Source organism: Bombina bombina, chromosome 5, assembly GCF_027579735.1.
Source record: "Bombina bombina isolate aBomBom1 chromosome 5, aBomBom1.pri, whole genome shotgun sequence".
NCBI classification, from domain to species: Eukaryota; Metazoa; Chordata; class Amphibia; order Anura; family Bombinatoridae; genus Bombina; species Bombina bombina.
This window is the reverse complement of record NC_069503.1, coordinates 783,191,228-783,208,617: the sequence shown is the minus strand read 5'-3', so window position 1 is coordinate 783,208,617 and position 17,390 is coordinate 783,191,228. Positions and strand designations below refer to the sequence as shown.

The following is a 17,390-nucleotide window of genomic DNA, read 5'->3' as shown; positions in this document are numbered from 1 at the left end:
GCCAAATTTGCACTCACTTGTAGCAACCTCAGCACTATGAGGTATGATGAAAGCAGGGAAGCTTCTCACAGCCAATCTGATCCTCTTTGTCCAGTTCCTTTTTGTCTCTCCCAACAGAAGATGAACCATTACCGGAGAGCTCAACCATTTGCTGCCCCACCCAGAGCGGCCTGTGTCTACAAATCCTCTCCGGAAACCGTTCATCTTCTGTTGAAATTTGGCTTATGTTTTGATTTATGCCTGTGGACTCTTAACATACTACACCAGGATCCTTTTGTTTGTGTGCCCTTCCCTCTTCTGTTGTTTTTACACACACACACACAGTATATATATATATATATATATATATATATATATATATATATATATATACATACACACATAAATAATTAAAATGATAGTACCTTTTTAAACACTTAAGAGATGAACATGTTATACATTTGGACGTCCTTAGTGTTTATCTCCATAATATGGCAATTAGGCACGTCATGCTGTTCAAAATACTGACCTAGGCACACATTTTTCTAAGATTTGAGACTGTCACTTTTTGCCGTTGTAGCAGCACCTCTGTTTTTGTCTTGGGACCTCTTTTTCAAGTGGGACTTGGACTATTTTACTTACAAGGTGTAAATAACCTTGAGCCATATTCATAGTTTTGAGCTGATAAAAGATTAGAACTAGGGCCGCAAGCCAATTGCTGGAGTACTCCGAATTGCTGATGCTTGTTCCTGCTAGATTTTGACAATCACTCAGGATAGCAATACAAAATGATGGAAAGTTGTAAATCAGGTTTAATGACCAGCAAACCACTAGGGCATCTATCATGCTTGTTTGAGGGTCTCAAGAACTGGCACAAAACTGGGAAAGTTTTTGTGATTCAGACAAGAGGATATGAGATTTATCTATAAGACTCCAAAATTTTAGGATCTGGTAGAAAATATCCTGATTGAAAGACCACTCTCCTTGCAATGATAATGTTCTGTCTAGCTGATGATGCGGGCCACTTCCCTCATTCCTAAGGAATGTTGGATGATTGATGTAGGATACTGATATGTCTGATTGGAATCAAACAAAACATTCCTGTCTAAGGTCAGGCAAACTCTGGAAAGCCCTGAAGACTACAAACACGCTTGGGTACTGTAGTCAGACCGAAAGGGAGGGCCTTAAAATGATTATGCTGGTCTAGAAAAGCAAACCTCAGGAACCTGACTTGATCCTTGTGAATAGAAAAAAATAATTTTGAGGAGGCTTTGACCCAACACCCAGGGATTCACAACAGATCTCTACAAAGTCTCCCACCAGAGACTCAATCTGCCCCACACCAGAGACTGGTCTGCCATTTGGGCCACACATTCATGTTGTCTTGGAGACATTGTTAGACGTATTTATCTGTTTGTTTTTAGACCAAGAAGGGTTGAACTTTGAGGAAGAAGTGGACTAACCAAAGATGCCGGCCCATTTTTGGTGAACAACCTGGGTTGTCTTTGCTGATTGGACAGCACCAATAAACAAGTTCTGTCCATAGATCTGAAACAAAAATTTGCTGGCTCCTTAGCTTAGATGCCTTCTTTTTCAAATGAAGATAGCAAGAGAACAAAGAAAAATTGATAATAGAAGTAAATTAGAAAGTTGATTAAAATTGCATGCTCTATCTGAATCATAAAAAGAAAACATTTGGGCTCAGTATCCCTTTAATGTGGGTATTAGGGTTTTATATATACATGTACAGTAGTTTTAGTTTTACATTTGCTTTTACCTGTACTGTATGAGATGTGGGCACAAATCTAGTACAATTATCCAGGTAATGACAGACATTTTTTAGTGTTTCATTTAATATCACAATTTACAGTAACAAAAAAATTAGATAAAAACTAACTGTACTGTACAAAAACACTCCCCAAACCTGCACAAAGAAACAAACAGTGTAAAGAGTCCTTATACCTACGATGAATTTCCATGGTGCAAAAACAATTCCCAAAAACTTGCAAAGAAAAACTTGTGCCTGTGTGTCCTTTAGCAGTGTTTTTGTAATATGGATTAAAAAAAAAAAAAAAAAGAAGTTCAAACTTTTCTTCATGTTGCTGATTTGACTATCCTAGAGAATGACCGAGCTGTGAAATTCCACGGGAAAGATGTGAGCCACCCCTGTGTATCTAAATAGGTATTATTTACAATTATTTCAGGCACACAAAAACAAAATTTATGCTTACCTGATAAAAAAAAAATTATTTCTTGACATGATGAGTCCACGGATCATCTAATTACTATTGGGAATATCACTCCTGCCCAGCAGGAGGCAGCAAAGAGCACCACAGCAAAGCTGTTAAATATCACCTCCCTTCCCTCCAACCTTCGACCGAAGCAAATGAGAGAAAGGAAGCAACAAGGTGCAGAGGTGTCTGAAGTCTATAACATACCAACAACCTGTCCAAAAGAACAGGGCGGGCCGTAGACTTGTGTCAAGAAATAAATTAATGTATTAGGTAAGCATAAATTTAGTTTTCTTTCTAATGACACGATGAGTCCACGGATCATCTAATTACTATTTGGAATCAATACCCAAGCTAGAGTACACAGATAAGGGAGGGACAAGACAGGGAACCTAAACTGAAGGCACCACTGCTTGAGAAACCTTTCTCCCAAAAGAGGCCTCAGCTGAGGCAAAAGTGTAAAATTTATAGAATTTTGAAAAAGTGTGAAGAGAGGACCAAGTTGCAGCCTTGCAAATTTGTTCCACAGAAGCTTAATTTTTTAAAGCCCAGGAAGAGGAAACCGCCCTCGTAGAATGAGCCGTAACTCTCTCAGGAGGCTGCTGTTTAGCAGTTTCATAGGCCAAGCGAATGATACTCTTCAGCCACAAAGAAAGAGAAGTAGCCATAGCTTTCTGCCCCTTACGTTTTCCAGAGAAAACCAAAAACAGAGCAGAAGACTGATGAAAATCTTTAGTCGCCTGTAAATAAAATTTCAATGCACGCACCACATCCAGATTGTGCAGCAGACGTTCCTTCTAAGAAGGATTAGGACGCAAGGAAGGAACAACAATCTCCTGATTAATGTTCCGTTCTGAAACTACTTTAGGGAGAAACCATAACTTAGTACGCAAAACCACCTTATGCGAATGAAAAATAAGGTAAGGAGACTCACACTGTAATGCTGAGAGCTCTGACACTCTACGAGCAGATGAAATAGCAACAAGAAACAAAACTTTCCAAGATAAGAACTTAATATCTAGGGAATGCATAGGCTGTAACTGAGCCCCTTGAAGAACCTTAAGGACTAAATTAAGACTCCAGGGAGGAGTAACTTGTTTGAACACAGGCCTGATCCTGACCAAGGCCTGACAAAATGATTGCACGTCTGGTACGTCCGCCAGACGTTTATGTAACAAAATAGACAAGGCAGATATTTGACCCTTTAGGGAACTTGTCGATAAACCCTTCTCCAAACCTTCTTGGAGAAAGGACAAAATTCTAGGAATACTAACTCTACTCCAACAGTAGCCCTTGGATTCACACCAATATAGATATTTACGCCATATCTTGAGGTAAATCTTTCTAGTCACAGGTTTACGAGCCTGAATCATCTCAATGACCGAGTCTGAAAATCCACGCTTTGATTAAATTAAGCGTTAATCTTCAAGCAGTCAGCTTCAGAGAAACTAGATTTGGATGAAGGAAGGACCCTTGAAGTAGAAGGTCCTTCCTCAACGGAAGTCTCCAAGGTGGAAGAAATGACATGTCCACCAAGTCTGCATACCAAATCCTGCGAGGCCACGCCGGTGCAATGAGGATCAGCGACGCCCTCTATTGCTTGATTCGAGCAATGACCCGAGGTAAAAGAGAGAACGGAGGAAATAGGTATGCAAGACTGAAATTCCAAGGTACCGCCAGGGGGTCTATCAGTACAGCCTGAGGGTCCCTTGACCTCTACCCGTACCTCGGAAGCTTGGCATTCTGCCGAGATGTCATGAGATCCCATTTGAGAATCAGGCTGGAAAACACTTCCGGATGGAGTTCCCACTCCGGCAGGTGAAAGGTCTGCCTGCTCAGGAAGTCCGCCTCCCAGTTGTCCACACCTGGGATGTGGATTGCCGACAGACAGCAATTGTGGGTCTCCGCCCAATGAATTATCTGACTGAGCATGTTTAACTGCAGAGGTCTGAGGTGGAAACGGGCGAACGGCATGATGTCCATTGCCGCTAACATCAGACCGATTACCTCCATGCACTGAGCTACTGATGGCCGAGGAGAGGACTGAAGCGCTAGGCAAGAATCGAAAAACTGATTTCCTGACTTCTGTCAGAAAAATCTTCATTGATAGGGAATCTATCATGGTGAATAATTTGCATGTTTGTATCACAGATAAAAGAATTAGCAATTCTCAGAGCTTTAATTCTGTCTTGAATATCCTCGAGGGTAAACTCCACCTCAATGAGTTCCGACAAAGAACCAATTCTTTCCCATTCATTCTTAATAATGTTCGCCATCTTAACCAGCACAGGAAAAGTCAAAGGAACTTTCCTGTCTTCGTAAACTCTGTCTAATTTAGGTATCATAGGTTCTTTAGGCAGCGCAGCCTCTGGAACCTTTAACTTAGACAGAACCTCCTTTAAAAAAAAAAAAAAAACAAGTGCTCAATTTTAAATCTAAAGGATGGTTCCTCCACAGCAGGAGGCTTAGATGCTAAGGACTCCGACCCAGAATGTTCACCCTCTGAAGCTACAGAGGTTAACTCATCATCGGTTAACTGGGACATAATAGCTAAATATGATAAATATTTAGATGACTCCAGGTCAGGAGAGCTATGTTTAACCTTTCTCTTGTGTTTGTTAGAGCGAGGTAATGCACTGAGGGCCTTTTGTAACTGCGTGGCAAAGTCCGCAGGAAGAAGGCCCCCCCGGATGGAGGATTAGATGTGCTACGGGGAACTGCATGTGGAGTGGATAATGTAGCATGGGTAGTAATTCCACAGGACGCAGAGTCCTGAGAGGTAGACGGCTCAGAGGGCCTAAGAGCCATAGCAGACTTGTCTCCCTTATTAGACTTTATAACGGTGTTAAGGCATGTGTACCATAACTGAGTGGGCGGGAAAACCATAGCCTCCTCACAACATAAACAGGTATGATTTAGTACAGAAGGAGTACCTTCTAAAATATCAGAGTCCTCCATAGCTCAGATTATACCCACAGGACACAAATAAAACCTTTTTTTTTTATTAAAGAAAACTGCAGCTTTATACTCCCAAAGGCTGGGGCACTCACCACCTCCTAGACCTAGACAGTTAACAGAGGAAACATTCTACTCAGGTTCAAGTCTCACACGGAATGGAGGACATAAACATAGACCAAACGCGGTCACATGGAGTGCAAGACAGTACTTCCCCTGTTTAAGTACAGCAAGTAATAGGAGCTGTGCAACACTTTCAAAAACAAAAGTGAAACTTAAAAGTGAAACCTGTTTGTTCCAGCCAAAAACACACAGTCTATCAGCCCAGGAAATAAAATCACACAAAGTAGCATGTAAATAATGAATACACTGATGAATTAACGTCAACTGTTCAATAAACACCCTTCAGAGGATATTAACCCTGGATCCTATCAAGGTATAAAGGAGCCACACTGTGACATCAATACTCTCACTGAGAGGTTTACATGACTACTTAAAACCCCAGTCCTATCTCGAAAGGCAGATACCCTTTTTCAGGACACTACTCTGCCCCCTCCTAACGTGACGATAGGTAAAGAATGATTGGGGTAATGAGGAAGTGGGAGGGATATTTAAGCCTTTGGCTGGGGTGTCTTTGCCACCTCCTGGTGGCCAGGTGTTGTATTTCCCAATAGTAAGGAATGAAGCCGTGGACTCTCCCTATCTTAGAAAGGAAAAGAATATATTTATTCTCATTTTTGTATACTAAAAATAATTGTAAATATTGTTTATTATGATATTGTGACAATACCTTTTTTCTGTGCACCATTGATTCTGTATATATATATACAGGGAGTGCAGAATTATTAGGCAAGTTGTATTTTTGAGGATTAATTTTATTATTGAACAACAACCATGTTCTCAATGAACCCAAAAAACTCATTAATATCAAAGCTGAATATTTTTGGAAGTAGTTTTTAGTTTGTTTTTAGTTTTAGCTATTTTAGGGGGATATCTGTGTGTGCAGGTGACTATTACTGTGCATAATTATTAGGCAACTTAACAAAAAACAAATATATACCCATTTCAATTATTTATTTTTACCAGTGAAACCAATATAACATCTCAACATTCACAAATATACATTTCTGGCATTCAAAAACAAAACAAAAACAAATCAGTGACCAATATAGCCACCTTTCTTCGCAAGGACACTAAAAAGCCTGCCATCCATGGATTCTTTCAGTGTTTTGATCTGTTAACCATCAACATTGCGTGCAGCAGCAACCACAGCCTCCCAGACACTGTTCAGAGAGGTGTACTGTTTTCCCTCCTTGTAAATCTCCCATTTGATGATGGACCACAGGTTCTCAATGGGGTTCAGATCAGGTGAACAAGGAGGCCATGTCATTAGATTTTCTTCTTTTATACCCTTTCTTGCCAGCCACGCTGTGGAGTACTTGGACGCGTGTGATGGAGCATTGTCCTGCATGAAAATCATGTTTTTCTTGAAGGATGCAGACTTCTTCTTGTACCACTGCTTGAAGAAGGTGTCTTCCAGAAACTGGCAGTAGGACTGGGAGTTCAGCTTGACTCCATCCTCAACCCAAAAAGGCCCCACAAGCTCATCTTTGATGATACCAGCCCAAACCAGTACTCCACCTCCACCTTGCTGGTGTCTGAGTCGGACTGGAGCTCTCTGCCCTTTACCAATCCAGCCACGGGCCCATCCATCTGGCCCATCAAGACTCACTCTCATTTCATCAGTCCATAAAACCTTAGAAAAATCAGTCTTGAGATATTTCTTGGCCCAGTCTTGACGTTTCAGCTTGTGTGTCTTGTTCAGTGGTGGTCGTCTTTCAGCCTTTCTTACCTTGGCCATGTCTCTGAGTATTGCACACCTTGTGCTCTTTGCCACTCCAGTGATGTTGCAGCTCTGAAATATGGCCAAACTGGCAGCTGCATGCTTGACTTTTCTCAGTTCATGGGCAGTTATTTTGCGCCTTGGTTTTTCCACACGCTTCTTGCGACCCTGTTGACTATTTTGAATGAAACGCTTGATTGTTCGATGATCACGCTTCAGAAGCTTTGCAATTTTAAGAGTGCTGCATCCCTCTGCAAGATAACAGAATTTATGTTTACCTGATAAATTACTTTCTCCAACGGTGTGTCCGGTCCACGGCGTCATCCTTACTTGTGGGATATTCTCTTCCCCAACAGGAAATGGCAAAGAGCCCAGCAAAGCTGGTCACATGATCCCTCCTAGGCTCCGCCTACCCCAGTCATTCGACCGACGTTAAGGAGGAATATTTGCATAGGAGAAACCATATGATACCGTGGTGACTGTAGTTAAAGAAAATAAATTATCAGACCTGATTAAAAAACCAGGGCGGGCCGTGGACCGGACACACCGTTGGAGAAAGTAATTTATCAGGTAAACATAAATTCTGTTTTCTCCAACATAGGTGTGTCCGGTCCACGGCGTCATCCTTACTTGTGGGAACCAATACCAAAGCTTTAGGACACGGATGAAGGGAGGGAGCAAATCAGGTCACCTAAATGGAAGGCACCACGGCTTGCAAAACCTTTCTCCCAAAAATAGCCTCAGAAGAAGCAAAAGTATCAAACTTGTAAAATTTGGTAAAAGTGTGCAGTGAAGACCAAGTCGCTGCCCTACATATCTGATCAACAGAAGCCTCGTTCTTGAAGGCCCATGTGGAAGCCACAGCCCTAGTGGAATGAGCTGTGATTCTTTCAGGAGGCTGCCGTCCGGCAGTCTCGTAAGTCAATCTGATGATGCTTTTAATCCAAAAAGAGAGAGAGGTAGAAGTTGCTTTTTGACCTCTCCTTTTACCAGAATAAACAACAAACAAGGAAGATGTTTGTCTAAAATCCTTTGTAGCATCTAAATAGAATTTTAGAGCGCGAACAACATCCAAATTGTGCAACAAACGTTCCTTCTTCGAAACTGGTTTCGGACACAAAGAAGGCACGACTATCTCCTGGTTAATGTTTTTGTTAGAAACAACTTTTGGAAGAAAACCAGGTTTAGTACGTAAAACCACCTTATCTGCATGGAACACCAGATAAGGAGGAGAACACTGCAGAGCAGATAATTCTGAAACTCTTCTAGCAGAAGAAATTGCAACCAAAAACAAAACTTTCCAAGATAATAACTTAATATCAACTGAATGTAAGGGTTCAAACGGAACCCCCTGAAGAACTGAAAGAACTAAGTTGAGACTCCAAGGAGGAGTCAAAGGTTTGTAAACAGGCTTGATTCTAACCAGAGCCTGAACAAAGGCTTGAACATCTGGCACAGCTGCCAGTTTTTTGTGAAGTAACACAGACAAGGCAGAAATCTGTCCCTTCAAGGAACTTGCAGATAATCCTTTCTCCAATCCTTCTTGAAGAAAGGATAGAATCTTAGGAATCTTTACCTTGTCCCAAGGGAATCCTTTAGATTCACACCAACAGATATATTTTTTCCATATTTTGTGGTAAATTTTTCTAGTTACAGGCTTTCTGGCCTGAACAAGAGTATCAATAACAGAATCTGAGAACCCTCGTTTTGATAAGATCAAGCGTTCAATCTCCAAGCAGTCAGCTGGAGTGAGACCAGATTCGGATGTTCGAACGGACCTTGAACAAGAAGGTCTCGTCTCAAAGGTAGCTTCCATGGTGGAGCCGATGACATATTCACCAGATCTGCATACCAAGTCCTGCGTGGCCACGCAGGAGCTATCAAGATCACCGACGCCCTCTCCTGATTGATCCTGGCTACCAGCCTGGGGATGAGAGGAAACGGCGGGAATACATAAGCTAGTTTGAAGGTCCAAGGTGCTACTAGTGCATCTACTAGAGTCGCCTTGGGATCCCTGGATCTGGACCCGTAGCAAGGAACCTTGAAGTTCTGACGAGAGGCCATCAGATCCATGTCTGGAATGCCCCACAGTTGAGTAATTTGGGCAAAGATTTCCGGATGGAGTTCCCACTCCCCCGGATGTAATGTCTGACGACTCAGAAAATCCGCTTCCCAATTTTCCACTCCTGGGATGTGGATTGCAGACAGGTGGCAGGAGTGAGTCTCCGCCCATTGAATGATTTTGGTCACTTCTTCCATCGCCAGGGAACTCCTTGTTCCCCCCTGATGGTTGATGTACGCAACAGTCGTCATGTTGTCTGATTGAAACCGTATGAACTTGGCCTTTGCTAGCTGAGGCCAAGCCTTGAGAGCATTGAATATCGCTCTCAGTTCCAGAATATTTATCGGTAGAAGAGATTCTTCCCGAGACCAAAGACCCTGAGCTTTCAGGGATCCCCAGACCGCGCCCCAGCCCATCAGACTGGCGTCGGTCGTGACAATGACCCACTCTGGTCTGCGGAAGGTCATCCCTTGTGACAGGTTGTCCAGGGACAGCCACCAACGGAGTGAGTCTCTGGTCCTCTGATTTACTTGTATCTTCGGAGACAAGTCTGTATAGTCCCCATTCCACTGACTGAGCATGCACAGTTGTAATGGTCTTAGATGAATGCGCGCAAAAGGAACTATGTCCATTGCCGCTACCATCAAACCTATTACTTCCATGCACTGCGCTATGGAAGGAAGAGGAACGGAATGAACTGTTTGACAAGAGTTTAGAAGTTTTGTTTTTCTGGCCTCTGTCAGAAAAATCCTCATTTCTAAGGAGTCTATTATTGTTCCCAAGAAGGGAACCCTTGTCGACGGAGATAGAGAACTCTTTTCCACGTTCACTTTCCATCTGTGAGATCTGAGAAAGGCCAGGACTATGTCCGTGTGAGCCTTTGCTTGAGGAAGGGACGACGCTTGAATCAGAATGTCGTCCAAGTAAGGTACTACTGCAATGCCCCTTGGTCTTAGCACTGCTAGAAGGGACCCTAGTACCTTTGTGAAAATCCTTGGAGCAGTGGCTAATCCGAAAGGAAGCGCCACGAACTGGTAATGCTTGTCCAGGAATGCGAACCTTAGGAACCGATGATGTTCCTTGTGGATAGGAATATGTAGATACGCATCCTTTAAATCCACCGTGGTCATGAATTGACCTTCCTGGATGGAAGGAAGAATTGTTCGAATGGTTTCCATTTTGAACGATGGAACCTTGAGAAACTTGTTTAAGATCTTGAGATCTAAGATTGGTCTGAACGTTCCCTCTTTTTTGGGAACTATGAACAGATTGGAGTAGAACCCCATCCCTTGTTCTCCTAATGGAACAGGATGAATCACTCCCATTTTTAACAGGTCTTCTACACAATGTAAGAATGCCTGTCTCTTTATGTGGTCTGAAGACAATTGAGACCTGTGGAACCTCCCCCTTGGGGGAAGCCCCTTGAATTCCAGAAGATAACCTTGGGACACTATTTCTAGTGCCCAAGGATCCAGAACATCTCTTGCCGAAGCCTGAGCGAAGAGAGAGAGTCTGCCCCCCACCAGATCCGGTCCCGGATCGGGGGCCAACATTTCATGCTGTCTTGGTAGCAGTGGCAGGTTTCTTGGCCTGCTTTCCCTTGTTCCAGCCTTGCATTGGTCTCCAGGCTGGCTTGGCTTGAGAAGTATTACCCTCTTGCTTAGAGGACGTAGCACTTGGGGCTGGTCCGTTTCTACGAAAGGGACGAAAATTAGGTTTATTTTTGGCCTTGAAAGACCTATCCTGAGGAAGGGCGTGGCCCTTACCCCCAGTGATATCAGAGATAATCTCTTTCAAGTCAGGGCCAAACAGCGTTTTCCCCTTGAAAGGAATGTTAAGGAGTTTGTTCTTGGAAGACGCATCCGCTGACCAAGATTTCAACCAAAGCGCTCTACGCGCCACAATAGCAAACCCAGAATTCTTCGCCGCTAACCTAGCCAATTGCAAAGTGGCGTCTAGGGTGAAAGAATTAGCCAATTTGAGAGCACGGATTCTGTCCATAATCTCCTCATAAGGAAGAGAATCACTATCGATCGCCTTTACTAGCTCATCGAACCAGAAACACGCGGCTGTAGTGACAGGGACAATGCATGAAATTGGTTGTAGAAGGTAACCTTGCTGAACAAACATCTTTTTAAGCAAACCTTCTAATTTTTTATCCATAGGATCTTTGAAAGCACAACTATCTTCTATGGGTATAGTGGTGCGTTTGTTTAAAGTAGAAACCGCTCCCTCGACCTTGGGGACAGTCTGCCATAAGTCCTTTCTAGGGTCGACCATAGGAAACAATTTTTTAAATATGGGGGGAGGGACGAAAGGTATACCGGGCCTTTCCCATTCTTTATTTACAATGTCCGCCACCCGCTTGGGTATAGGAAAAGCTTCTGGGAGCCCCGGGACCTCTAAGAACTTGTCCATTTTACATAGTTTCTCTGGGATGATCAAATTCTCACAATCATCCAGAGTGGATAATACCTCCTTAAGCAGAGCGCGGAGATGTTCCAACTTAAATTTAAATGTAATCACATCGGGTTCAGCTTGTTGAGAAATTTTCCCTGAATCTGAAATTTCTCCCTCAGACAAAACCTCCCTGGCCCCCTCAGACTGGTGTAGGGGCATTTCAGAACCATTATCATCAGCGTCCTCATGCTCTTCAGTATCTAAAACAGAGCAGTCGCGCTTACGCTGATAAGTGGGCATTTTGGCTAAAATGTTTTTGATAGAATTATCCATTACAGCCGTTAATTGTTGCATAGTAAGGAGTATTGGCGCGCTAGATGTACTAGGGGCCTCCTGAGTGGGCAAGACTCGTGTAGACGAAGGAGGGAATGATGCAGTACCATGCTTACTCCCCTCACTTGAGGAATCATCTTGGGCATCATTTTCAGTGTCACATAAATCACATTTATTTAAATGAGAAGGAACCTTGGCTTCCCCACATTCAGAACACAGTCTATCTGGTAGTTCAGACATGTTAAACAGGCATAAACTTGATAACAAAGTACAAAAAACGTTTTAAAATAAAACCGTTACTGTCACTTTAAATTTTAAACTGAACACACTTTATTACTGCAATTGCGAAAAAGTATGAAGGAATTGTTCAAAAGTATTGCACACCAAATTTGGAAGCTTTAACCCTTAAAATAACGGAACCGGAGCCGTTTTTAACTTTAACCCCTTTACAGTCCCTGGTATCTGCTTTGCTGAGACCCAACCAAGCCCAAAGGGGAATACGATACCAAATGACGCCTTCAGAAAGTCTTTTCTATGTATCAGAGCTCCTCACACATGCGACTGCATGTCATGCTTCTCAAAAACAAGTGCGCAATACCGGCGCGAAAATGAGGCTCTGCCTATGATTAGGGAAAGCCCCTAGAGAATAAGGTGTCTAAAACAGTGCCTGCCGATATTATTTAACAAAAATACCCAGATTAAATGATTCCTCAAGGCTAAATATGTGTAATATATGAATCGATTTAGCCCAGAAAATGTCTACAGTCTTAATAAGCCCTTGTGAAGCCCTTATTTACTGTCTGAATAAAAATGGCTTACCGGAGCCCATAGGGAAAATGACAGCTTCCAGCATTACATCGTCTTGTTAGAATGTGTCATACCTCAAGCAGCAAAAGACTGCTCACTGTTCCCCCAACTGAAGTTAATTCCTCTCAACAGTCCTGTGTGGAACAGCCATGGATTTTAGTAACGGTTGCTAAAATCATTTTCCTCATACAAACAGAAATCTTCATCTCTTTTCTGTTTCAGAGTAAATAGTACATACCAGCACTATTTTAAAATAACAAACTCTTGATTGAATAATAAAAACTACAGTTAAACACTAAAAAACTCTAAGCCATCTCCGTGGAGATGTTGCCTGTACAACGGCAAAGAGAATGACTGGGGTAGGCGGAGCCTAGGAGGGATCATGTGACCAGCTTTGCTGGGCTCTTTGCCATTTCCTGTTGGGGAAGAGAATATCCCACAAGTAAGGATGACGCCGTGGACCGGACACACCTATGTTGGAGAAATCTCACTATTTTTGACTTTTCTGAGCCTGTCAAGTCCTTCTTTTGACCCATTTTGCCAAAGGAAAGGAAGTTGCCTAATAATTATGCACACCTGATATAGGGTGTTGATGTCATTAGACCACACCCCTTCTCATTACAGAGATGCACATCACCTAATATGCTTAATTGGTAGTAGGCTTTCGAGCCTATACAGCTTGGAGTAAGACAACATGCATAAAGAGGATGATGTGGTCAAAATACTCATTTGCCTAATAATTCTGCACTCCCTGTATATATATATATATATATATATATATACATACATACACATACACACACACACATATATTTATAAAACATACATACGTGTGTGTGTGTGTGTGTGTGTGTATGTATATATTTTTTATTCAGATTTCTATGAATAATTTTTTATTAGATAGTGTATATAGGAGTGTAACACTTTATTTTAATTTATTTATGCTGTGTTTGGTGCAACTATTTATTTAGCCCTAATGTTTTACACAAGGTATTGCACTTGCGTTTACTATCAACTTGAATATGAGCACAATTTAGCATGGGCGCGATATTGCAGTATCGTGCCAGCGCTAACGGTGGTGCACCACTTGTGTACCTTTTTATAGGGCTAGAATACAAGTTGCAGTATAGGTAATACAAACGTACAACTTCTATATGCACACACATACACAATACTTAACATAATTTGCAACTACTTTGTATATTTATAATTTTTTTATCTCTAATAACATGCATTGTTCAAGCTCTGTAAACTGTGTCATTTGGTATAGAAAGTTGTACCTCTTTGTTTGAATAGGTCATGAAAGTGTTCACACATTCAATTGAATAGATGGTTTCTGAGGTTTGTTTATAAATGCCATAGTCTTCAGAATTCAGCTGTTCCAGAAAAGCTATAACAGATTCATGAACACCAGGATACGTAATGCGAAATGGCATGTCGAGAGATAGGAGAAACAATGCATTTGTCAAACTTTCTGGCAGAACATCATTTGCCTTGAGAAATGAGAGAAGAATACATTTAAACATACATTAGATTTTATTTCAAAAGGTCTTGGAAAGTACTTACGTCTAAATCAGTGCTAATCCCAGATTAAGTAGCAAAACAGTCACTTGAACAGTAAAAATATTTAAATATTTCATTAGGAAACATATTTAAATATTTCATTGAGATACAGGGACATAAAATCTAGCCATCAATGTGCCCAACACAGTTCCCTAAAGGACCAATTTGCAGAGGCTTGTTCAGGAAGTTTTTCAGCTTCCTACCGAATTGTGCTTTTGCTGATTGTAATTCTTAGCTATACAGTAATATCTTCAGAAATCAAACTCACTAAAGGGAGTCACTATTGTGGCTTAATGTGCTTAGCACAGCATGTATTTTCAATGGCTAGGAATATGAGCTGAATATCAACCAATTCATTCTGTCCTCATTATTTTTAAATCACTGAAAAGCTCATTCCTTTTAGAAGATATTTCCCTCTGCATGCTCTTGAAAATGTAATTACTGCACAATAGCCCCTTTAATTTAGCAAGAGAAATCAGGTGTAAATATAGAATAAAAACAATCCAAACTACTAACTCTTAGATTGCTTTTCACTATTGGAATATAATGTTATTGTCACAGTGGGAGCAGAAATAGCCTTAAGGCTGAAGACAAACACACTGCTCCTAGATCCGTGGTACACAGTATGCTTGTTGCCAAAAGCCGCATTATATTTTTAAAAAGGCTCATCACTGACATGTTGTGCTGTTTCCAGTTAAACATTCATCTGAGAAACAAAAAAATATCCTTGAAATTATGTATGAATATGATGCAACAAGCTCATCTACAAGCAGAGGGCAGTAGAATCATTTGTACTGTAAAAATGTAACATTCAATATTGTAGCCGTAGCTGTTAAACTAAAATAGCAAAAACTAATGCTGCCGGGCACTGTAATAATTAACACTCTCTATGAATGATATACATAATTACCTGCTTTTAATATCAAAACGCAGTTACACAATATGATTCTAAACAGATAAATAGAACATACAACAAATATTTTATACATTTTTTATCTTTTTTTTCATAAGCTTAATAAGTGTTTCTGAAATAGTAGTAAACAATAAAAAAGTATGCAGTAAATATCGTAAATTACCATATAAATACTGGTAAAGACTTTTTTCCGAAACCCTTTTAACTGTGGAGACTAGGTAAATTTTTTTTAGAGAAAACCCCACAAATATATCTATTTTTTCAGGAGACCCAGCAGATTTAAACTATACCATTATTTATGTATAAATCATGACTTCTATGAAAACTGCAACAAAAAGTGTGACAAAATTGCATTTTAAAATTAAAATTTTAATTAACAAGGTTATAAAGAATAATGGATTTTTTTCCCACCATAAACTCTATAGTAAAAAGAAGGGGGTATCCTCATACAAATAAGGAGCTGTCAGTATAGTAAATTTGAGCTGCAAATAGGGGCTCCAATTAGCATGTATGCAAATAAATAAACATTAATTTACGCCAGGTGATTACTATAACCACAGTGAACACATGACAATTAAAACATATAGGGGCATTATTTTTAAGAGGGGCTTAGGGGCTTTAAAACATGGGATCCTGGGGTTCTCTAGGTCTTTTTCATGGCCTCTAAAATATGGTATTTATATACTTGTGATTTTATTTTAATTTTATTTTTTTTAATTTTAAGTGCTTAAAACTTAAACCTCCAAGACAATTCAACAGTAAAAATAGTAAAATATTATATTAGTAAACATATTTACATATTTCAAATGGTGGGTCTTGGGTGTTTCTAGAGCTAAAAGGAGCTGAGATTGAGGGGTTTGAACACTAACCCCTTTATCCTGCTACCATAAGCCTTCTTGTCCTTACCAACAGTTCCGGTCTCTGGGGCATGGTGACATCACCATACACATGCATGGTGACATCACCATACACATGCATGGTGACATCACCATACACATGCATGGTGACATCACCATACACATGCATGGTGACATCAACATTCCCCGATTCCCCAGGTGACGCCGGAGTCCAAAACACATAGGTTTCATCCGCTCCAAATATATTGTGCAGCTGAAAACAATGTGTTGCCATTAGCAATTAAAGGGTTAAGTACCAACAACTGGAAAGGCACATTAAAAGCAAAATAGCCAGGATTTTGACATACTAAAAAACAGGACACCCCTGCCTTCAACTTAAGGAACAGGAAGTTAAATAGAAATATGAACTTACAGTGTCAACTTTAAAGACATTATATTTTACTCTTTATTTTAATTGATTTGTTACCAACTATGGCAAAAAGGAATGTGTGGCCTTTAAAGGAACAAGAAACTATATGTGCAATCATCAATCAACAGCTAGCTCCCAGTAGTGCTACTCCTGAGACTAGGAAGAAATGAACTGCAGCCAATCATCATCAGCAGTGCTAAGGTCATGAACTCTTTTACTTTGATCTCATGAGATTTCCTAGTTAACTTCCTTAAAGGGACACTGAACCCATGTTTTTTTTTTCTTTTGTGATGCAGATAGAGCATGCAATTTTAAGCAACTTTCTAATTTACTCCTATTATCAATTTTTCTTCATTCTCATGGTATCTTTATTTAAAAAGCAAGAATGTAAGTTTAGAAGCCGGCCCATTTTTGGCGAACAACCTTGGTTGTTCTTGCTGATTGGTGGATAAACAAGTGCTGTCCAGTGTCTGAACCAAAAATTGTCTGGCTCCTTAGCTTACATGCCTTTTTCAAATAAAGATAGCAGACATACTGATTTACTGCTTCCTTTACATGCTGATTTACAAGACAGACATACTGATTTACTGCTTCCTTTACAATAGGATGTGAATACTTAGGACATTTTGAGGTAAAATATCTTTCTTTTTTTACAGAGATGTTCAGGTGATATTTTCTAGTCAGCTTTTTACAGATATGCTGCATCACTTTTAATTGTTTCAACATTTGGGTATCATGACCCTTTAAAGGGACATTAAACACTAAGGCCTAGATTTGGAGTTCGGCGGTAGCCGTCAAAACCAGCGTTAGAGGCTCCTAACGCTGGTTTTGGCCGCCCGCTGGTATTTGGAGTCAGTGATTAAAGGGTCTAACGCTCACTTTTCAGCCGCGACTTTTCCATACCGCAGATCCCCCTACGCCATTTGCGTATCCTATGTTTTCAATGGGATCTTTCTAACGCTGGTATTTAGAGTCGTGTCTGAAGTGAGCGTTAGAGCTCTAACGACAAAATTCCAGCCGCCTGAAAATAGCAGGAGT

At 40.8% G+C, this 17,390-nt stretch overlaps 1 protein-coding gene across 1 annotated transcript in view; it reads right to left on the bottom strand.

The window, feature by feature from the left end:
• RTTN (rotatin) overlaps window positions 1-17,390 on the bottom strand; it is a 1,186,344-nt gene that overhangs the window by 892,125 nt on the left and 276,829 nt on the right. The window contains exon 13 of the mRNA XM_053714873.1: window positions 13,891-14,103. Within this exon, the coding sequence (XP_053570848.1) occupies window positions 13,891-14,103 (213 nt within the window). The remainder of the gene's footprint in view (window positions 1-13,890; window positions 14,104-17,390) is intronic.